This window comes from Cryptomeria japonica, chromosome 10 (genome assembly GCF_030272615.1).
Source record: "Cryptomeria japonica chromosome 10, Sugi_1.0, whole genome shotgun sequence".
Taxonomy (NCBI): Eukaryota; Viridiplantae; Streptophyta; class Pinopsida; order Cupressales; family Cupressaceae; genus Cryptomeria; species Cryptomeria japonica.
Genome location: NC_081414.1, coordinates 162,124,862 through 162,148,731, shown reverse-complemented (window position 1 = coordinate 162,148,731; position 23,870 = coordinate 162,124,862). Strand labels below are relative to the sequence as shown.

The 23,870-nt window shown below is 36.1% G+C and overlaps 1 protein-coding gene across 1 annotated transcript in view; it reads left to right on the top strand.

Moving 5' to 3' along the window:
• The window catches only part of LOC131068065 (pentatricopeptide repeat-containing protein At4g13650-like), a 36,580-nt gene extending 13,006 nt beyond the window's left edge, over nt 1-23,574 (top strand). The window contains exon 3 of the mRNA XM_059212284.1: nt 20,739-23,574. Coding sequence (XP_059068267.1) covers nt 20,739-23,574 — 2,836 coding nt within the window. The remainder of the gene's footprint in view (nt 1-20,738) is intronic.
• Nucleotides 23,575-23,870: the final 296 nt, after the last annotated feature.

Here is a 23,870-nt window from a genome sequence, read left to right as displayed (position 1 = left end):
CAATTTTGAGATTGTAACTTTAATTTGGCCTATCTGCAGATCGTAAAATCACTCAATCTTTTCAGATTAGCTCTAAAATCATCATAACTTTCATCCCTGCAAATTTCGAAAAAAGTTGCAAGGACCATGTGCACTCCGAGCGCCACGGTCCCTGACATTTTTTTTGAAATTTTGGGAGACTGTCGTGATTGCATTTAACAGCTTAAATCTAGGAGATTGGCTGATTTCACTGAAAATTGCTACCTCTAAAATTCAAAATCTCCTCTCCCTCTCTAGTGCATGAGTTTTACAACAATAAGCCCTACTTACACTATTCCCGTTAGACGAAGCCGTAGAATTAAGTCTTTCCGAGGTTTAATTACTGAGGAGATGGAACCTAATTTGAATAGCCTTTTTAATGAGGACATGGGTAATTCCTCTAATCCTCCTAATGATGAAGAAGCTCTCCATGAGGTTTCTGTAGAACAACTTGCGAAATTGGATAACCAATTTGACGATTTTCGACAATGGATGTCTCAAGAATACCCCGATAGTCAAGCTCTTCCTTTAATTGAGGGTCTAAAACATATGCTTCAAAGTGATAAGAATGGAATTGATATTTTGCGTGGTATTGCACACATTGTGGATTCGAATGTGATGCCTATAAAGAGTTGTGCCGAAACTTTAGGTTATACACAACCTCCCACTCAAGTCAATCATTCTATTCCTTTGACAACTTCTATTGCTAGCATACCTACCTTTACATCAAACATAATGACTACTTCTATACAAGACATTCCGCCTATGATCACTAGTCATGGGAGCAATCCCCCTTCTTCAATTAACCCTCTTCCTTCATTTAATCCAACTTCTTCATTCATTCCTTCAATGAGTGTTCCTATTACATCTTCACAAATGAACATGACACAAGGGGACAATTCATTTAACCATTCCATTCCTCCTTGTAGTGTTCCTCTTTCCCAATCCTCTCCTATGACTAACTATCATAGTGTCCCGCCACCTTACTCTTTACCTTCTTTCAATAACATAACACCTCCATCTCAATCTAACACATCTAATATGAACTCTTCGACTGAAGCGACCATTAACAATCTTGCACAAACTGTCTCTTCTTTACAGCAACAAATTGCCTCTATGAATCAATCTAAGTTTAGTGTGCCCACATTTGATGTTGCGAGCCCACTTTCTCTAGACATTGTTCGAGCTATCCCTCCTAAACATGTTGAAATCCCGCATTTGGAACTTTATAATGGTAAAGGTGATCCTCTAACACATGTTAAGACTTTTCAAACAATATGTACCGATTTTGCTTATGACCAAAGGTTGCTTGCAAAATTGTTTACTAGAGCATTAAGAGACAAAGCCCTACAATGGTATTGCTCGTTGCCTTCTTATTCTATTACTTCTTTCAAACAACTTGCAAATGCTTTTATTCAACAATTTCAAAACAATATAAGTCCTAAAGTTACTTTGATTGATTTAATGCATTGTAAACAAGGTGTTAAAGAAAAAGTGACTGATTTCATTGGTAGATATAAGCATTTGTATGCTCAAATTTCTTTTCCAGTGCCTGACAATGATATTCAAAGAATCTTTATTTCTAATTTACAAAAAGATATTCGAGATAAACTTCTGTTTTCTGAGTTTACTTCTTTCCAACAGTTGTGTGCAACTCTTCACAATTATCAACTGACTGTGAGTCAAATGGAACAATCACATCCTATGGCTCCGAGTGATAAGGGTGATAGCAGTCAACAACCATTCGGAAAGTTTAAACCGAACAGAGATTCCATCAAATTCAATGAAAACATCATCAACAACAATGTGAATGCAGCATCAGGTGTGCCTCCTATTTCTAAATTTTTCAAGAAAGAAAGAAAGTATACTCCTTTGAATGAATCATTGCATAGTATTATGAATAAGTTATTGGAACAAAATGTGCTTACTCTTCCTCCTATAAGGCAAATTGATCCTGCAAAGATTACTTCACCTTATTTTGATAACAAATCTTTTTGTCAATTTCATCATCAACCTGGGCATGATACTGAAAAATGTTTTTCTTTAAAGGGTAAGATTCAAGATTTGATTGATAATAATACTATTTCTGTTTCTGGAGTGAATGATAAAGGCAATACATCTGTAGCTCCTCCTAACCAAAATCTTCAGATTTTTACTGATCCATTACCTTCCCATACATCTAATGTGATTGAGGCTAATGATTCCTCTCTCATCTGATGGTCTTGTGTCTATGACTCCGAATGTGATTAACTTTGTAGAGTAGCAAGAAAACCCTAAAGAACCTTCCATCACATTTGATTCTAGTGAAACTATCAGGGCACCTGATGGTCCTTTATACATAGTTGCAAAAGTTAAGGATACACCTTGTCGTGGAGTGCTTATTGATCCTTCGTGCATGGTTAATGTTATTACTGAGGAATTTCTTTTTACTTTGCAATTGAATCAAGTAATCTATGACAAAACAGATGTGATTGTGAAATTGTTTGATGCATTTTCTTCTCCTGCAATTGGTTCTATTACATTACCTATTGAAGTCCATAACAAATCCCTTGATGTGAACTTTGCTATTATTCCTTCATCCGAACAATTTCGTGTGAAGCTTGGCTATCCTTGGCTATCTTCCATGAAAGCTATTGCTTCTCCTATTCATAAGTGTTTGAAATTTCCCCATAATGGTGAAGTTGTTACTGTCAATCATAGTCTCTTTAAACCAGCTGAAAGAACTTCTAGTGTTCCTATTGATTATTTTTGGCCTAAACAATTCCAATCTCTTCCTCTGCGAAGTGATCATCTTTTCAAATCTTATCAAAAGTGGAAAACAGATATGATCCTATCTCTAAGTGAACCTAGAACACCCAAACTTGACATTCCTATCGTTCTTGAGAAGGAAGTTCTTCCTTTGAAAGATAAAACTAATATCTTTCCTCAAGAAGATTCCCAACCCATCCCTATGGATGTGACTATGTCTATGCCTAATAAACCTTCTAAAAGTAGACCTATACCTCCTTGTCATGATGGACTTGGTCTTCTTCCTAAACCAAGAATTCCTCCTTTATATGGAGCAGTTCCTCCTCCTTCTTTTTATAGAGAGAAGAGACCTTCTTCTTCTCCTATTATCCAGCCTAAGAGACCACAACCTAAACACCCAAGTGATAAGGATGAGAACATTCCTCCTCCTCAATCTTCTCCACTTCCTACTAAGACTAGACAAAATCGTTCTGCAGGTGAACGCCGACGAAAGCGTCATCTTAGAGCTCAAGCAACTGCTTCTCAAACTTTGCAAACTCCAAAAACACCTTTAACAAGCATTATTCCATTTTCTCCAAAATCTCCTAAACATAAGATGCATGATGATCTTGATCCTATACGAGTTAAAGATCCTATTTTTATAAATCTTGATGATGCTATAGATGAAAATGTTATTCATGATGAACATGTTACTCCTCTTGCTTATGATAGTGAATATGAACTTGTTGATATTGATAACCATTTATCTAATGAATTTTCTAAAGCACTTATCCTAGCTCCTAGACAAGAACAACGTGGCTCAGAACATGAACATAGCCCTTGTTTGGATCTTGTGATAGCTCCATCTGCTGTGTTGGATGTTCCTCCTCTAGCGTGTTCCCTGCCTTCCCGAAACATTGATCAGCAAGATCGGGAGGTAGATGACGTGCTAGACTAGTTACATTAGCATAGCAGATCCTCTCCTCCTCTCTTTTGTTACTTCTTCTATATGTTATTCTCGTTCTTCTATTTGTTGTCCTTGGTGTTGTCTACTTGAGGACGATGCAAAGCATTGAGATCTCTTTTTGTCTCTCTCATGTTGACTCAAAAGACACATGTGTTCCCTTCTTCTAGGTGACCTTCCTTGATTGGGGAATGAAGAACAATCATGCATACATACATATGATATATACATGAATTATCATACAGCATACTGACCCCGAGGAAAGCGAAGTCACCTCGTGCTTTGTGTTTTGTGTCTATTATCCTTGGGTTTATCTCACACTTGGGGGCTAAATCTTTGTGATAATGTGCTCCTTTCCCTTCTCATTTCTTATGTGTATCACTACGTTAAAACAATCACCCCCGTTGAGGCGTGTGCGATCGCTTTAACGTAGGGGGGCATACACCCTATCTATCCCTTCAGGATACTTGAAAACTTCTTGGTGAACTTAGCTTTGCCTTGAAAATTTTTGGTATTTCTCTTGCATGACTCATAGTGAGGGAACCTTACTACTGACAGTCATAGTTTTCCCTCATGATCTTCCCTTTTACTTTGTCAATCGAAGTCGTAAGATCCTTAGTCCACTGGGGGCTTGGTGTGTCTTGCCTCCTTGACGTGGTGAAAGTCTTTCAATGTTGTTTCCTTGTACTTTACTGGAAGTATGAGCATACATACTCCCGCTAAAGTGGGGGCTAAATGTAGCGTCCTAAAATTGTGACACTTGCAATTTCGACTGCATTTCGGTCTTCACGATGGCGACGCAACACGCAACCTGAATGGAGACCCCGAAACTTGTCCACGACACCAAAAACTACATTTTCTTGCACCCTGGCCTGAACCTCCTTTGCACCCTGCTGTCTCGGGAGGTGGGACCAGAGCGCCCAGCGCCCTGGTCCCTGGCCCTATTTTGGGCCCGGTCTCCTATGGGACTTCGGGTCTTTTTGTTTGCAAATTGGAAAATTAACATTTCCTGGTCGGCCTAAGGTCGAGAAAATCAATCTATCAACCCTAATTGACAAGTATATAAACAGCATTTTCTCTCTCATTTTGATATGACGGAAAAAAAGGCATGGAAACGATACTCAAATATTCAAGCATTCAAGCATTCAAGCATTCAAGCATTCAAGCAATTGATCATTCCAAGTCTCCATTCAAGGCTAAGTGTTGCATTCAAGACAAGAATTCAACCATTGAAGAGGAGATCACTTACTACATACTACTACAACATACAACATACAACAACATCTATACCTTCGCACATAAGGATACAAACATCCTTACAACAAGGTATTAGTACTTGTTTTACATTACAATCATTTACATTTACATCATTTCTCATTTCTTGGTTAATTCCAAAACCGGGGTTTGACCTAAAGGCAAACCCCTAATCCCTAACCCCCCAATCGTCTTCGCTTTTCTGTGTGTAGGTTGTAGGTACGCGGCTGAAATTGAAGATTTGGATTCCTTGTGCAGAGACGAACAGATCCCCCTTCGTTTCGCGGATTTTTCGGAGGACCGTGTGCACACCGGGCGCCATCGTCCCGTCAACTTTCACTCAAATTTGCAGGACAGCGCCGTATCGACATTTTACTGCTAATTCCAGGTCCGCAGCTTCATCCTATATCCCTATCTCAGTTTATAAGCGAATCTTTCTCACTTTCTATGCATTCCTAGCTTAATCCTTCTATGCACATTCTTTACAAAAGAGGGTAGCCTTGTTGTCTTAACCCTTGAAACACATTTAGAATCCAATCTTGCATTGTGTGGGATTGGATCTTGTGGGTTTCAACCCCTCTTTTGAATGTAAAGTCTTCCCTAAGTGAAAACCATCAACCCTAGTGACCTCCCTTCTCTCTCCTTGGAGTTAGAAGAGGGGAGAGCAACTAGGGTTCGATCGATTTTCTGCTTTACAGATTCAAAGGGAACCTCATTTGAGAAATCATCCTCATGCAAGACATCTAGTGTGAACATTCACTGCCACAACTCCTAAGCCACCAAACCTTGTAGTTTTTAGCCCTCTTTGTGCTACTATTTCCTCATTAATAAAATTATGTGTTGCTCTGATGTCATTAAGGGCAAAAATGTGATGTCATTCCAATGTGCCTCTAACTTTGACTGTATCATTATTTTTAAGATTAGAGAGTCTAATACTTGTACACCTTCTCTTCCCTTCTCTTCTCCAAACCCTTCTACTGACTTTTCTTCCTCACTATCCTTTGTTTCAATTTGTTAGTTTGAAGTTTCTTATTCTGATTTATCCGCTGAATATGCCTCCAGTTAATGATTTTTTCCCTTTTCCACACACTTATGCCCATGGCCCATGGTTCCTTGCATGTGAAACAAAGATTTTTCTTTTTAGATCTTTTTGAGTTCATCTTCCACCCTTTTTTACGAGGACTCTTTGGATTGAATATTTTCCTTGTTATCATGTTTTTAACCTTTTTCATCTTGGAGAGTTTTTTATGATAGTGAGCTCCATGCTCCTAGATTTCATCGTAGCCTCTTATAAACTAGGTGGATCAAAAGGCCTTAAACCATCCTCTAATGGGATTCACTATTCCTTCACTATTAAAAAGTACTATCAACCTCCTCTTTGTAATATTCAGAACCATAACTAATAATCTCTTAAATTTTGTTATGTAAGCCTATACTATACCATTTTGTTTCAATTTTGAAACTCCCTAATGCAACTCAAGATCTTTTTTTGTAAAATCTCTCAATGAATTTATTAGTAAAATCATCATATGTAATGGTTAGGTTTAGGAGTGGTAGAAGTTAGGAGAATTTGAATTTAAAAATTCAAATAATATGAAAAGGATAATTAATCTCAACAACTCATAATTGATTTGTTTAATTAATTAGGGATTAGAAGAAATTATTTTGGATGGAGGGAATTAATTAATTAAAGGGGTTAAATGAACCTATTAAGTAAATCCTTAGATTTATTGATAAGTAGATGAAAAGGGAAATTTAATCAAATTGCTTAGTGAATTTAATTAAATTGGGAAGGAGGATTAATTAAATAATTGCTTATTTAATTAATTATCTTCGGACCATTTTTAGGTGTATACATTTTGCCCCTCTTTGAAGCGAGGTGTGATGACACATTGATTCAAAGAATAATCTTATTTTGATGATGATATTGATTTGATAGGATGCCCCAGCTCTTGATTGCTAAATCACGGTATGATGATGCCCCCTCAGGAGATCAATTGAGATAATTGATCTTTGGAGTTTTTGCGAGATTGATATCTGATATATTTGATTTTATTTCTGCAACTGTGGTTTGATGAAAATGTGAGTTCTTTGATTAGCTTGATTGCTTAGGTTGATAAGATTGAAAAATCTTGATTGACTAGATTCAGTCTAGTTTTAGGAAAGATTCATCCTGTATAAGACAACGATGATCAAAGTGTCTGGTTTCAGGAAGGATTCATCATGTATAAGACATGATTAGAACGTCTGGTTTCAGGAAGGATACATCATGTATAACACATGAATCAGAATCAGATCGTCTGGTTTCAAGAAGGATTCATCCTATATAAGACGTGACATAATTGATTAGGTTTGATTGATTGATTTGATTTGATAAGGTTGATTAGATAAAGAACTGACAATTTGTTGATAGCAAGTTGCTGAAATATTTGGATATGCTGATTGTTGATTCTGTTGAGAGAGATAGCATAAGATTTGGCTGGGTTGACGATATCATGAGAGAGATGAGTCGTCATTCTAATTGTGTATACACTTGTGATGATACTTTGATGATTCATGTGATATATTTAACCTTGGATAAAAGGAGCTTGTATGATCCCATGCAAGAATGAAATGCAAGCTAAAATGCAATGGAGATGCAAACTATGACCAGACCAGTCACTGGATTATTTTGTGTTTTTGTCATCATTGAGCTTTTGAAATGTGGGAAGTGAGTGCAAACATCGATGGTATAATTAAACCATGATGACCTGAGCATTACTTTCCTAGATTTTGATATAGCAAGTTAACACAAGCATCGAGGTATAATTGAACCGAGATGACCTGAGTGTTGTTTGCATAAAATAGGCAGTATTAATCATTTCAATACGCAAATTGGAAATGTCTTCTATGATACTTCGATGATCATGTCCCGAGACAAATTTGCACATATTAATGATTAATTTTCAGACAATAGACAAGAAAAATATCATGTTTCTTCCTTGTTCCTCTAGTCAATGACATCCTGGAGTCACTCAGAAATCATGATAGCGAAAAGCAATATAGAAAAATTTGAACAATCATGTTACAATCATTATTCAAAAGATATATTATCCACTAAAAAGTGTGTGATGTGCTTTCATTGACTTCGTGATAGGTTGATAGTTGATAGTTTGATCTTGTGTTCAACGTTGGATGTGTCTCAATTTTCGCTCGATAAGAGTTGTCTAACTGTTTGTTCTACTTGTTTGATTAAGCTCAGAATGATCAAGAGTTTTGCCCCCAGCTAAGTGTAGGATTCTGCCCCAAGCCTAGAAACAAATTCGTTATGATATATCCAATGATCCAAACCATGGTAAGAAGCCACCTGGGATGTCTGCGTATGTACAAATGCTTATGATGGTCATGTATAGCGCTGATGGAAAATGCATGAATGCAAGTGGAATGAATGCATGAATTAATAGATGGAAGAGCTAGCGGACAGATAGTGCCTGTTTGCCAGGTTTTCACCATCTGTTTTTATTGCACTTTTTCTGATATTTGATTTTTTTGGATTTTCTGCTTTTTCACTTTTTTTTTCATTTTTTCTATTTTTTCCCTGTTTTTTTTTTTTTTGCTTTTTCACTTTTTTTTATTTTTTCTGCTTTTTTCACTGTTTTTGATTTTTCTGATTTTTCACTGTTTTTTATTTTTTTGTGATTTTTTAGACAAAGAATTTCTTTAGGTGCATGCTATTGATGGGTTTTTCGAGCTGATCTTCATCCTGTGTTGATAGTTGATATGCTCCTGATCCAAATACTATTGTGACCACAAATGGACCTAATCAGTTTGGTTTAAATTTTCCTTTCTTTTCTCGATCTGCCTGGTTGCGTGGATTTTCCTTTAGCACTAGTTCTCCAACTTGAAAGATTCTTGGTTTAACCTTATGATTATAGCTCGTGCACATTCCTTGTTGATATACCTTTAGATGATCAAAGACATTTTGTCTTCATTCCTAGATCAGTTCTAACTCTTGCAGTCTAGATACTCTATGTTCTTCATCTAGGATGAGACCTTTTAGTGATACATATAGAGAAGATATCTCTACTTCGATTGGCAATATGGCTTCTGATCCATATACAAGAGAGAAAGGTGTGGCACATGTCGATGTGCGGATACTGGTGCGGTAGGCCCATAGAGAAGGGTTCAGTTGAATATGCCAATCTTTCCCAGCATCGTTCACTATCTTTTTGAGGATTTTCAGAATAGTTTTGTTAGATGCTTCTGCCTGCCCATTTCCCTGTGGATAAAATGGTGTGGAGAATCTGTGTTGGATTTTGAACTTCTCATATAGCTCTTGTAAATCTTGATTTTTGAATGGTCACCCATTATCAATGATAATGGTCATTAGTATTCCATAGCGATAGATGCTATAGTTCAAGATAAATGCAGCAATTTGTTTTCCTGTGATGTTTATGAGAGGTACCGCTTCAATCCATTTTATAAAATATTCTGTAGCTACCAAGATGAATTTGTGTCCATTAGATGAGGAAGGATTTATCTTTCCTACTAGATCAAGTCACCATTGACAAAAAGGCCAAGATGTTGCTAAAGCATGTAGTTCTTGTGTTGGTGCATGAATAAAGTTCCCATGGATTTGACATTGTTTGCATGTTCTTGCTATCTTAAAAAAATCTCGTTCCATAGTCGACCAATAATAGCCCAAGCATATGAGTTTTTTCGAAAGGGTAAGACCACAGTGCCACAAATGCCATTATGGACTTCATGTAAGGATTTCTCATATTCTTCTTGTTCGAGACATCTTAAGAGAGTACCATCTAGACCTTGTTTAAACAGGGTATCTGCGATGAGAGTAAAATGTGACGATTGGCCAATAAAGTTTCTCTTTTGGTTTTTCGATAAGTCTGGAGGTAGGATATTGTCTTTCAGGTATGTGTAAGTTTGGCCATAGCGGGAGGAATCATGTCCAATAAGTTGACAGATGGTTTGGGAATCAGGACAATTAAAGGCGGGATGAAACAACTCTTCAACCAGGAATTCATAACGTTGTTGATTTTCCTCTGTCTGCAATAGAGAAGCAAGTGTAGCCACGGAGTCTGTTGCTTCATTATCATTTCTTAGAATCTATTCAAAAGTTATTTCTACAAAGTACTTCTTGATATCATCCACTATCTTTTTGTAAGGCATGAGTTTGTCATCTTTGGTTTGATAGTCATCCTTGATTTGATTAATGACAAGCTGAGAGTCTCCAAAGACTTGAAGTTGTTTAATATTCCATTCTATAGCCATTTTGATACCTGTAACTAATGCTTCATATTTTTCTCCTGATCCATGATGTGTTTCATTATTGATGTTTGTTCCCAGACTGATATTCAGGTGATGTATTGTAAGAAATGGATCAAACCCTGGAATGTTTGTATATGAATAGGTAAAATTGATTTGCCACATTTTGAAGGGTTCCAAGTATTTTTGCCTTGCTAGTTATGATAGAAAGATTGTTGGATGTAGATCAGTTGTGCCAATGATAACTGCCTCTGCTGGTGCTATTATGATAGATAACTTCTCTTGATAACATTCAGGTAAAGTGTCAAATCTCCCATCTTCTGGTGCCTCAAGGAGGTTTTCACCGTTAGATGCATCCTTTATTTTTGCTTTTTCTTGATCTAATGTTGCCAAGAAATGGTTTTCAGCATTAGACCTGATATTGGTTTCTTGATTTTCATTTTTGCGACTAGGAGATTTGACATCCATTTGACTTGAAGATACATTAGAGGAATCCCTGGTGAAAGTTGTTGCGAGTTTGATTTCATCAAGATATAAGGATATGGCATGGTCATTAGGTAAGGTATCAATGTCAGTATGTCCTTCATTTTCCCAATCCATAGGTTCGGGATGGCTTAAGGGTAAAGGATCTTCAGGTTGAATAGTTTCAAAGATATTAGGGGTCATGATAGAGATGTCAGAGCTTTCAGTATGTATTTCGATGTCTAGAACAATACTCTCATCAAAATGACCTTGTATAAGAAAATCCTGATCATCCTCGGTTAAGTCCATGTCAGTCGAATGTGATTCTGATTCAAGTAGGCTAGTTCCTAACGTTTGTTCTGCATACGTGTGAACTACATCGACTACTATATCTGCTTCTTCTCTTTCAATTTCAAGTTTCTCTTGTTTTTTTTCCATGATAGCAAATATTCTCCAATTCCTTGATCTTTTAGCTACATTTGTTCTTCCATGTTTGACAGAATTGATGCAAATGACTATTCCTTGGATTGTTTGCTTGAAGCTGCTACCTCTCTATTATGTGAAACAATGACCTCTTGAGCTGATTTATGATTACTACAACACTGCAATGGATTCAAATCTGTTGATATTGTGATTTCCTGTCCTTCATAGAGAAATTTGACACATTGATGATAGGTTGATGGGACAACTTGCATATCATGTATCCATGGTCCTCCCAAGAGTATATTGTATGGTAGGTCTACGTCTAGAACTTGGCATGATGTGTCTTTTTGTATAGGTCCCACGTTGATAGATAACATCACAATTCCTTTAGAGTAATGTTCTTCTTCACCATAAGTTTTAATTTTGATCTTTTCCAAGGGATCAACTGCATCTTCTGAATAACCCAAAGCACGGACAAGACTCAAAGAGAAAATGTTAAAGCCAACTCCCCCATCTATTAGAACACATTTAACAAGCATTATATGAATGAGGACTTCAATTTGCAAGAGAGCATTGTGGGGATTTTGTGATGAATTAATGCTTGGATATGAAGGATATGAGCTTTGAATAGGATCCTCTGAAATAGGTTTGATGACAATATTGTTTGGCAAGGATGCTATGTAAGGTTCTTGCAAGCTTTCAGGAGGTGTAGGAATAGATGTCTTTGGATATTCAATTTTCTTATAGATGGATGGATCATTGTTAGACATGGGTGCACGATTTTGATCTTCTTTACCCAAATCCTCTAGGGATCTCTTTAAGAGGTGCATAAAAGAGCCACCTTTCTTTTGAGATGTATTTAAATCCTTGTGAGGTTTTAACATAGTTGGATTTTGATTTTGTTTGATTTCTCTGATATGTTGGCTTGTTACTTGTATTTTACTTTGGTATGTCATGTTGATATGATTTATAGCTATTTCAAATGTTTCAACAATCTTATGTCTCTGCTCTCTTGTTAAAATGGGCATTGTGTTTGATATTGTGCTAGGATTTAATTGTCCAAAAGATTGTTTTGGGTAAGTGATCAATAGTTAATTTCAAGGCCATAGAGTGATATGACAATAAAAGAGGATTCAAGTGTTTAAAGGTTTACAAGTTTTTCGATCTTCGGTTTAGGATTGCAATGGTGATTATTTGATAAGAACCAAGTCCAGTAAGAATGATATATCCTACGATGTGGGATGAGATTATCCTGATCAAATGTTTCAGTTTTGTGATAAAGGATGATTGATCCTGATGAGAAACTATGTTTGAGTGATGAGTTTATCAAAGAGGGTGATAATGCAATTTGAGATGTTTAGATCTTGAACTTGTTGGGGGTGAGCACTTGAAAATATTGAGGTGTATATCTTCTAGAATCTGATTTTGATGGGTGATAACTTGACCAAGTAAACCAAGCAGACAATCTAAGCATAGATTGATAGATAACAGGTGTTTATGCTTACTGCAAATCGATCAGGCAGAAATGATAAATCTAAAACAAGCATGCAGGACATAGCTTTGGACTGACAGATGCATAGTTTTGTACGACATAAGATTCAGCTTAGGATGACGCAAGATATAGAACCATATGACATAACATAGTTTTTCATGTAAAAAGCAGAGGCTCGTACGACACACTTTTATGAACCATACAACAAAACAAATGACTCGTACGACACAAGATAGCTGATAGTACAACAAATGATTTTATGCAAGTTAACTTGTCTGACAGAGATTATGACTCGTACGACAAATTGTAGAAAATGGCAAAAAGTGTTTGTTTTGCTGATTTTGATCTTTGAATTCTGATGATGTTTTGCTGATGTTTTCCAGTTTTTAGGTGTCTGATTTTCTCATTTAGGGATGAATACATAGCAAACACATGATGTGATAAATGACTCCAATCAAGCTAAACCTTAAGGAAGTTGGCTGAGAATGAAAACCTTTGCTTGCTGACTTAGGTACACACCCAATAGCTAATCAGAATACAGTCACTGAGTCTCACGCAATGGATTCTCAACGTCGTATTATCCGACTCCAAACGCTTATGGGGGCACGATATGGCAAGTGTCTTGGGAGAGTTACTATCTCTCTTGCACAAAGATTATCACCCTTTCAGAGGTGAATCGGGTAGCTTCTATTTTAAGCGGCACTAGTAAGGGATCTGTTTGGCACGTCGGGGTATAAACTCAATTAAGAGGTCTCCCAGCCTTGAAAACCAAGGTTTGATATACCCAAAGGTATGGAGGAGAGCTATTCCCGAGCACTATCGTTGCTTTGATTTTTATCAAAACACCTTTATTTTATAGTGGGTTGGATTACTTGGCGTTAGCCATTCCCACTTAGGTCATTCCCCTCTCACTGGCCTTAAGGGCTAAGAGTTAATAACTCCTTGGGAGGGCAAGCCTGCTAAAGAGATGCACTAATGAAAGCAAAAGATGAGTCTAGCTTTCTGATCACCTAAGAAAGGTGAGAGCATACTCGCCTATCATCAAAGACACATAAGACATGATAGTTCATTTCTTTAAGCCCAGATTGAAGTGTGCCTAAAAATCTTAAAGAATACACAAAGTTTTTGTTGAATCCTTAGGCAACCTACAAAATAGATCCATTAGTAGTCATGACTATGTTTTGAATTTGTCTTTGACAAGTGTATCTTAGACAAGCATCCTGCAGAAAAGAGTTCGGCTGCAAAAATCTCATAAACAGAACAAGATTAGCATTAGTGATCCGAACTACGAAATTTTCAGAAAAAACTATATGAAATTTTATCCTAACTTCAAATAGGCATAACTTTCTACTCGGGACTCAAAATTACGAATCGTTTAACTCGTTGGAAAGGTCTCCAAGAGTTGTAGATGAGATTTTGAAAGCACATATGTTGCTTTCAAGGGTTAAAAATGACCATAAGGCCTTCAAAAATGCAAATTACCAACATATAGACAAACTTAAAAATTCTAACTTGCAGTTTATCAAAAAATCAGAGATGCAGAAACTCGTACGACATGATTTACCAGTTAGTACGACACAAATTTAGATTTCGCACAAGAATAAAAGTAGACTCGTACAACTTAAGATTTTGAAGCTAGAAATTCGTACGAAACACAATTAGATATGGTACGAAAGTGTAAATCAACTCATACGACACATGAATGAGCTAGAACAAATAAAGAATTTTCAATGTAAAAGCTCGTATGAGTCAGCATTATACCTAGTACGAGTCAGGATGAAGTGTCATCCTAGGCTAAAAGGAAGTTCATACGAGCTAAAAAGGCAACTCGTACAAATATCCGATTGAGAGCCGAACAGAGATGAAGTTTGTTGAAGATTAAGAGGCCGAAAATGATGATTTTTGCCCGACGGTGGGTGCCAAAATGTTGTGCTCTGTTAACTGTACCTGTACTTGCAACCATGATGCACTCAATAAATCATTACAAGCATGGTTAGAAGATTTAAATCAAAGAAAGACAAAAACCATAGCTAATCGACTTATTGCCTCCTAGTAAATGTGAGTATGAAAAATGCTCTCAGATCTGATTATGCATATTCCAGTGACTTGACTACACTTAGATGGAAGATTTGAAAGATGAAAATGCATGATCTTAGCAAGAATGGCATGATTAAACTAAGATTTAAGCTAAAATTGAGCATGATAACATTGCTAAAACTGATAAACTAGAAGCTAGATGCCTATAATAACAATGCATAAGATGAGAATGAGATGGGATGCAAAAATGATATGAAATTGGGATATGAAATCGGGACATGAAATTGGGACTAGGATATGAAATTGGGATGCAAACATGATATGAAATTGGTACCCTTTGTGCTCCAAAATGAGGTCTATTTATAGGATTTCCCAAGGCTAGGGGTGAGGTGGAAAGAATCAACAGTCAAGATTGATCTGAAGATATCAATGGTTAAATTGGAGGATGACAAAGGGGGTTGGATTAAAGGGAACATTTGTCATCTCTATGGTGACAAGTGTCAAGAGGCTTCTAGAAGGAGTTAGATGAAAGGGAACACTTAGTGACAAGTGTCACAAGGTTCTAGAAGATATTGGATGAAAGGGGACATGGTGGTAGGTAGAATGGGTTAGGTTTAGGAATGATTAGGTTTAGGAGTGGTAGAAGTTAGGAGAATTTGAATTTAAAAATTCAAATAATATGAAAAGGATAATTAATCTCAACAACTCATAATTGATTTGTTTTAATTACTTAGGGATTAGAAGAAATGATTTTGGATGGAGGGAATTAATTAATTAAAGGGGTTAAATGAACCTATTAAGTAAATCCTTAGATTTATTGATAAGTAGATGAAAAGGGAAATTTAATCAAATTGCTTAGTGAATTTAATTAAATTAGGAAGGAGGATTAATTAAATAATTTCTTATTTAATTAATTATCTTCAGACCATTTTTAGGTGTATACAATAATACTAAGCTACAACCTTAGGAGTAGGTTATAACCACAACTAGAAACTATTACATAAATATCCTAAGGTTAGAATTTGATAAAATTTGGTTCAGTAGCTCCATGAGATGTCCTAACCCTATATCTTGTTCTATAGATGCATAGTTTGATGTCATTTTTCACTTTCTTTCCTTAGTTTAGTTTATGTTTATGTTTTCAATTTAAATCATTTATTTCCATCATGGTTATTGTTATGTTATTAGTCTTACCTCTCGTGATTGTTAATTAGTGTTAAGATAGTTGCAAATAATCTTAGGAAAGTTTCATTTGCAATTATTTTCACACACAATGACACCCCTTTAAAAAGAACCATCTTTGCTTTGGGACCCCAAGTGGCCTTTTTCTAGGCTTAAAATCCACCAAAATTTGGTTTGTAGGTTCTTGGTTCTCTATAATATCCTTTTCTATTTTGTGTTTTTTATGAATCATGTATATCTTTGCTTTCATAATTTAATCTAATGTGTAGTCTATTTTGGCCTAATATCTATCTATTTTATATTTTACACCACTTTATTTTCATCTTCCTAATAGGTTTCATACAAACATCTACTTATTAAATTATTTCCAATCATCCCTATGTTTTAGAGGTTTTTGACATATAATACTAGGCTACAACCTTAGGAGTAGGTTATAACCACAAGTACAAACTATTACATAAACATCCTAAGGTTAGAATTCAATAAAATTTGGTTCAATAGCTCCATGAGAGGTCCTAATCCTAGATCTAGTGGTTATTTTGATCTACAGGTCTACAATTTGATGCCATTTTTCACTTCTTTCCGTAGATTGGTTTTTGTTTATGTTTTCAATTTAAACTCATTTATTCTCATCATGATTATTACCATTATGTTAGTCTTATCTCTTTTAATTGTTAATTAGTGTTAAGATAGTTGGAGATAGTCTTAAGAAATTTTCATTTGCAATTATTTTCACACACAATGACACCCCTTTAAAAATAACCACTTTCAAGATTCCTTTTTAGGCTCTTCTAATCGGTCAACCTATAAGTTGCATAGTATTTATGCTTTTGATCTTCTTTAGGTTTCCTCACATTCATCATCTTCTTTTTATGACATATATGTAGCACTTTGAAGGATTCATTTTTCCATAGCTGATTCTCATTCTCCTATACTTCCAAACCTTTTTGAGACTTCTTGTCCTTCTATGTTTAACAATGTATTCTCCTTTTTCAATCATGTTTTTTCCTCTACTTCTCATACACCTCATTCCCATACCAAACAAAACTCTTCTTCTTCCTTACATAAGCAATTATTTGGTACAATTCGATCATCACCTAGTCTATCTTCTCACAAGTGCATCTTGTTACCCTCAAATAAAAGTAAGCTCATTTTCCATTCTTTCTATTGGCATGCATAAACCTTTAACTATACTCTTCGTATTATCAACTCTAGGAGGGGTATCCTTGAATATTGTCAAAATAATTATGTACCCATATTGGATTCCATTTCTTCTTCTTTCCATACCACTTCCTCTTCTCCACCCTTTCTATTCAATATTTAATTTATATTTTTTCTATTACCTTACAATCTTCTCATTCTCTTCCTACCACTCCTTTATAACAAACCTATCCCTTGGAGATGGGCAACCTTATACTAAATAATCTCAACCTCTTAATCCACATTTAATTTATTTATGACCACTATTGAATCTTCTTGTTTCCATCCCCCTATACTTCTTTCTATACCATTTTAAACATATTCGTCTCTCTTTATACCTTCCTATGACGATTATCTTTTAATTCTTTACCCAACCACCCTTGTTTCATTCGTTGGTGTATACCTTTGAAACCTCCATATGACTAAACCCCTTCTTACTATCATCGTTGTAATCCATACCAACTTTAATTAAAAATAAGGTGCCTATATTTAATACATGGTGTTGTAGCCTTGTAGAGGTGTAATTTGGAACTAGGGTTTCATCAAGTAGGATAAGACCACCAATTAACCAAATAATCCAATACATTGAAAGAGGGGTGAATCCAATAGATATAACCTTAATCCAACTAAGGAAAGGGCTAAGATTTCTTATTATATTCACTAATTAGGGTTTTGGTTCCCTCTTTCTAACTTGAATTGTGAAAATGTTGAAAATGGGGTAAAACAAGGATTTTCTGATTTAAATTGGCAGAAACAATGCGCTACAAATGTTGTATGGAGCCACTAACCTAGATCTGGGAAAAATAAGATGTCACAAATATGTTCCTAGAAGTTCAACCTGATTTGTCGAGATCAGGGTGCATCAATTTGCCATGGTCCACTGAATTTTCTGCCTCTAAAAGTTGAACCTGTTCATTTCTGTGAACTCTATCGATCCTCCCGAACGTAGCTCTATACTTGTTTCTACACATAGAAAGAAAGGGGAAATTGTTGGGAATAGGGGTCTGCCTAAGTCAAACCTTGGTTTGGAATCAACCTTGAATGAAATAATGCAAATAATAAAAAAAATTGTTTAAGGAAATATACCTTAGATATTGATTATGATGCTTTCCTTTTTGAAGGTAATCACACACACATGCTTGCATAAGATTGATGTAATTTTGCTCCACAATGGTTGAAGGATGAATATGCAGCCTTGAAGATCTTTGAAAATGCTTCACGAATGCAAAAATGCTTTAGGTTGAATGTAGATGAAGACTTAAAATGCTTAGATCAAAATGAGTTGAGAAGGATGCCTTATATAGGGATTTCATAATTGAAATCACCTTTAGGCCAACTTAGAATTGATATATTTTTGTGCGAAACTAGATTTTCATAGGGTAGGACCATCTTATTATCCTCCTGAAATTCAAGGGAAAAAGTGTGGGACCATGATAAATCAAAGCACCCTGGTCCTATCAACTTTTTTGCGAATTTCTAGGGATACGAGATAATGAGGTTTTAATGCAAATTCCATCTCAGTGGCTCAAACTATAATGTGTAGATATATAAAATATGTTTTGAGAGTTTGAATTAGGGTAGGTTTAAGGATAAATCAGGATAAAATGATAAAGGGTACACCTAGAACTAAAGTCCCAAATAAGAGTGTGATGATGTAATAAAGTGGAATAAGACCCACAATATTGAATTAAATATTAATTAATTACAATAAAGGTCTTATAATGCATAGAGGAAAGGGAAATACTAAAATAGGTGCTAGGAGAGCGTGAAATTGGACACACTAAAAAAGGTGTACAATTTACGACACTACAAGCCTATGTTTAGTTTTTAATTTTATGCCCATGGTTAAAGCTTTGATCCAATTTGTATCCCCTTTGTGGTCATGATTTGCCTAAACTCTAGGGCAAGAGCAAAAATGTTGTTTATGGTTAAGTTGGTCTATATCAAGAGTCGTAAGGCAGTAAAGTGTTATATGTGCTTAAAAAATCCCCTAAAATGGTGCATAATAGTAAAAAAAATTAAAATAGCTAAAATTAATAAGATTCCTTTTTTAAGTAAGTTTGCTTTTAAACATCTATGAACCTAAAAATTTACCCAAAGCTGTGAATGTGAATGCATAGTTACCTTGAGAATCAATTTGGACCAAAAGATCACACCCAAACAACAAGATATTAAGCTTTTGAATTTCTAGAAATCCTAAAAAAATTATTTTGAAGATTTAAATAATGGAAGTTGTGCTATACACATTTCTTGTTGCAAATTTTAAAATGTCCTTTAGGAATAAAAGGTGACAAATTTCAAATTTGAAAGCTAGACAAAACTAGACAGTTCCCAATGATATGTTGTTTTGAAAGGGGTACTATATAATGTAAAATCATTTTTATTTGTAAGGGTGGATAATTTTTGAGAGGAATAGGTTGTGAAGAGAAACTGTGTTTTTTTTTATGATTTTACTATCATATAATAATATGAGCACAAACATTTGAATTCAATTTTCTCTTTGCCTATATTGCATGTTCTTTAGACAAGCAAATTGTCAAGGAGAGAAATCAATATTTCTTAATAGTAAGTATAGTAATGATTGTATGTAAAATAATTTTCATCATTTTAATTATGTAGGTTTAAATCATTGTAAGGCAGTGATATAATATTAAACCTTAGAAATTGAATCTTTTGAATTCCATCTTGAACCAAGTTTTAGAGTTTGTAATCCCATGGAGTAGTCATTGATCTTTTCCCATATCCCTATCTATTCATAAATTTGAAAAATGAAAAGCTACACTTTGGTGTTGTATATTAGTAGTTAAGATGTTATGTTCATGTCAAATTATTATATGAGAGTTGATATTGTGAGATCATTTTCAATTCCTTACTTGCATGCATGAATGATCAAAAGTTTGAACAATTGTATTATAGAAGAAGAATATATGCTAACAAATGAGTTTGAGTTCTTAATGTTTAAGTATTACTTTAGTTAAAGTAATAAATTTGTTGACAAATTAGTAAGGAAGGAAGAAAGTAGCTCCCATTCACGACCAACATTTGTGTAGATCCCACAAATGATAGATTGATGAATTGCTACCATATTAATTTATCTAGACTCTTTTACCTTTCCTTCTTAATGTTTAGCTAAACATATTTTTTTTGCAAGTTGATGTCATGTGCTAGCTTTAAAGACATTTGTTGCATTGCTTCTAAAGTAAAATATTAAAGAGCTCAGTAGCAAAAAATATTAAAAAAATTGGATATCAGGAGATAACCCAACGACTCAGCCCAACGATTCACATAGCAACCCAACCACAACTGGCCTTGCTCTTACATTTTGCCGAGTTTTGGGTATGGAGGGGGCAAGCTGAGGTGAGAATACCTTGATGGACCACTGAGTGTGCTCAAACAACCCAGCCGCCAGGTAAACCTAGCCAACGAGAGTTGAACCAACTCGATAGCATGTTAGTCAAAATTTCATACTGAAACTCTAAAAGATATCTACATCTATATTAAAGGGTTGACTAAAGTAAAATGCCCAAATAGCTTTAGTCATACATGAACTTGAAATTGCATTTACTAGTACAAGCAAGGCATATGTATCAAAGAGGAATGGCATTTAATTCCTAAATCTTAAAGATATCAAAAGCCAAGTTTGCAAGTTTAAGTATACTTGGTGGTTATGAACCTGACCTTGATTGTCTGCTATCATCTCCGCTTCAATTGAAAATGATTCCGGGCTTACCACTGGCAATACCATTCGGATACACGTAGACTGAGTAATACTGCCGATTTTCAACGCTTTGGTTACAGCCATCAAATGCCATTGCCATCCACTAGTCATCTCAATGTGACAACATTATGCAGAGACGGTCAGTTGAAGGAGGCGCTGCACATTCTGCTTACTACACACAATCCCCCTGAAGAATTCCATCCATATCTTCAATTATTACAGACCTGTGTTCTCAAGAACGCGCTTTCACAAGGGGAAAATGTCCACGCTTTCATCGCTCATAGGCGATTCGCATTTGCTACACAAACAACTTTTCATAATAAGCTTATTTACATGTATGTCAAGTGCGGAAGTTTGGTTGATGCCCGTAAAGTGTTTGACCATATGAACGAGCGAGATGGCGTCTCATGGAATACGCTTATTACAGCGTACAGAAGACGTGGATATCCTCAAGAGGCAGTCACACTCTTTCGCCATATGCAACAAACAGGGCTTCAACCTGATCAGTTCACATTTGCTAGCGTACTCCCAGCCTGTGCCAAAATGGGAGCTTTGGGACAGGGTATGGATATCCATCAAAGCATAAAGGATAGAGGATTTTTATCAGATGTTGTAGTTGCAACTGCCTTGGTAGACATGTATGCAAAATGTGGGAATATAGACAAGGCACGTGAATTGTTTGACAGAATGCCTCAAAGAAATGTGTTCACATGGAATGCAATGATTGCAGGATATGCACAAAATGGATTCGTTGAAAAGTCCTTACAAACTTTCAAGCAAATGCAGTTGTCAGGTGTAAAGCCAGACTCCATAACCTTTGCCAGCGTCCTTCCTGCCTGTGCCAAAATGGGAGCTTTGGAACAGGGTATTGACATCCATCAGAATATAGAGGATAGAGGTTTTTTCTCAGATGTTACAGTTGCAACTGCCCTCGTAGACATGTATTCAAAATGTGGAAGCATAGACAAGGCACGTGAACTTTTTGACAGAATGCCTAAAAGAAGTGTGGTGTCGTGGACTGCAATGATTTCAGGATATACACAAAATGGATTTGATGAAATGGCTTTAGAAACTTTCAAGCAAATGCAGTCGGCAGGTGTAAAGCCAGACTTGACAACCTTTGCCAGCATCCTCCCTGCCTGTGCCAAAATGGGAGCTTTGGAACAGGGAATGGACATCCATCACAGCATAAAGGATAGAGGAGTTTTGTCGGATATTGTTGTTGCAACAGCTTTGGTAGACATGTATGCCAAATGTGGAAGCATGGATAATGCACGTGAACTGTTTGACAAAATGCCTCAAAGAGATGTCATCTCATGGAATGCAATGATTGCAGGATATGTACAAAATGGATTTGTTGAAAAGGCTTTAGAAATTTTCAAGCAAATGCAATTGATAGGCATAAAGCCAGACTCCACAACCTATGCCAGCATCCTTCCTACCTGTGCCAAAATGGGAGCTTTGGAACAGGGAAGGAGCATTCATCAAAGCGTAAAGGACAGAGGAATGTTGTCAGACGTTGTAGTTGCAACAGCCCTGGTAGACATGTATGCAAAATGTGGAAGCATAGACAAGGCATGTGAGTTGTTTGACACTATGCCTCAAAGAAACGAATTCTCATGGACTGCAATGATCGCAGGATATGCACAAAATGGATTTGATGAAAAGGCTTTAGAAACCTTCAGGCAAATGCAATTGTCAGGTGTAAAGCCAAATTCCACAACCTTTGCCAGCGTCCTCCCTGCCTGTGCCAAAATAGGAGATTTGGAACAGGGCATGGGCATCCATCAGAGCATAATAGACAGAGGACTTTTGTCAGATGTTGTGGTTACAACTGCCCTGATAGACATGTATGCAAAATGTGGAAGCATAGACAAGGCGTATGAACTGTTTAACAAAATGCCTCAACGAAATGTGGTCTCGTGGACTGCAATGATCGCAGGATATGCACAAAATGGATTTGTTGAAAAGGCTTTAGATAATTTCAAGCAAATGCAATTGGCAGGTGTAGCGCCAGACTCCTCAACCTTTGCTAGCATCTTTCTTGCCTGTGCCAAAGCGGGAGCTTTGGAACACGGTATGGACATCCATCAAAGCATAAAGGATACAGAAATTTTGTCAGATGTTGTAGTTGCAACTGCCCTGGTAAACATGTATGCAAAATGTGGAAGCATAGACAGAGCACGGGAACTTTTTGACAGAATTTCTAAAAGAGATATCATCTCTTGGAATGCAATGATTGCAGGATATGCACAAAATGGACTTTGCAAGGATGCTCTCAAAATCTTTGAATTAATGAAGAACTCTGGAACATTTCCTGACATTGTAAGCTTTTCTTGTGTTCTATGTGCATGCAGCCATGCAGGTTTAGTGGATGAGGGCTGCACATACTTCAATCACATAAGTAACTCCTATTGCATTACACCTACAGTTGATCATTATGTGTGCCTGGTTGACCTTCTTGCTCGTGCTGGCTATCTTGAGGACTCCCTAAACTTTATCATTAAGATGCCAGTTAAACCTGCGGTGGTTGTGTGGATGTGTTTTCTAGGTGCCTGCAGATCATATAAGAATATGGGCTTAGGAGTATTTACAGCGACTTTGCTTTTTGATCTGGATCCTAAAAATGCTGCGACTTATGTTCTTCTTTCGAACATGTATGCAGAAGTGGGCAGGTGGGATGAGGTTCAAATGGTGAGGAGATTGATGAAGGATACAGGAATTAAAAAGATCCCTGGATTTAGTTGGATTGAAGGCCATAAAATGGTACATGCTTTTTGTGTAGGAGACAGATCATATCCACAGGCACAGGAGATCCATGCAGAGTTGGATTAATTAGCTTGGGAGATGAAGGTAGCAGGGTATTCTCCAGGTTTAATCTGTGAAAGAGGAGTAAAAATAATTATTTACTTCCCATCCTAGTGAAGAGTTGGCGATTGCATCCTGGAAACAACTATTAGAGTTGTTAAAGAATCAATTATTTGCTTCAAAAATAAAACAAGCAAAAGAAACAAATTTTGAACCAGAGGACCAAGCATTATAACTTCATTTTCTAGTATACATTTAAAAAATGGAAGTTAGAAGATAATTATAAAAGAATATTTTATGGTAATTGTAAACACAATAAAAAA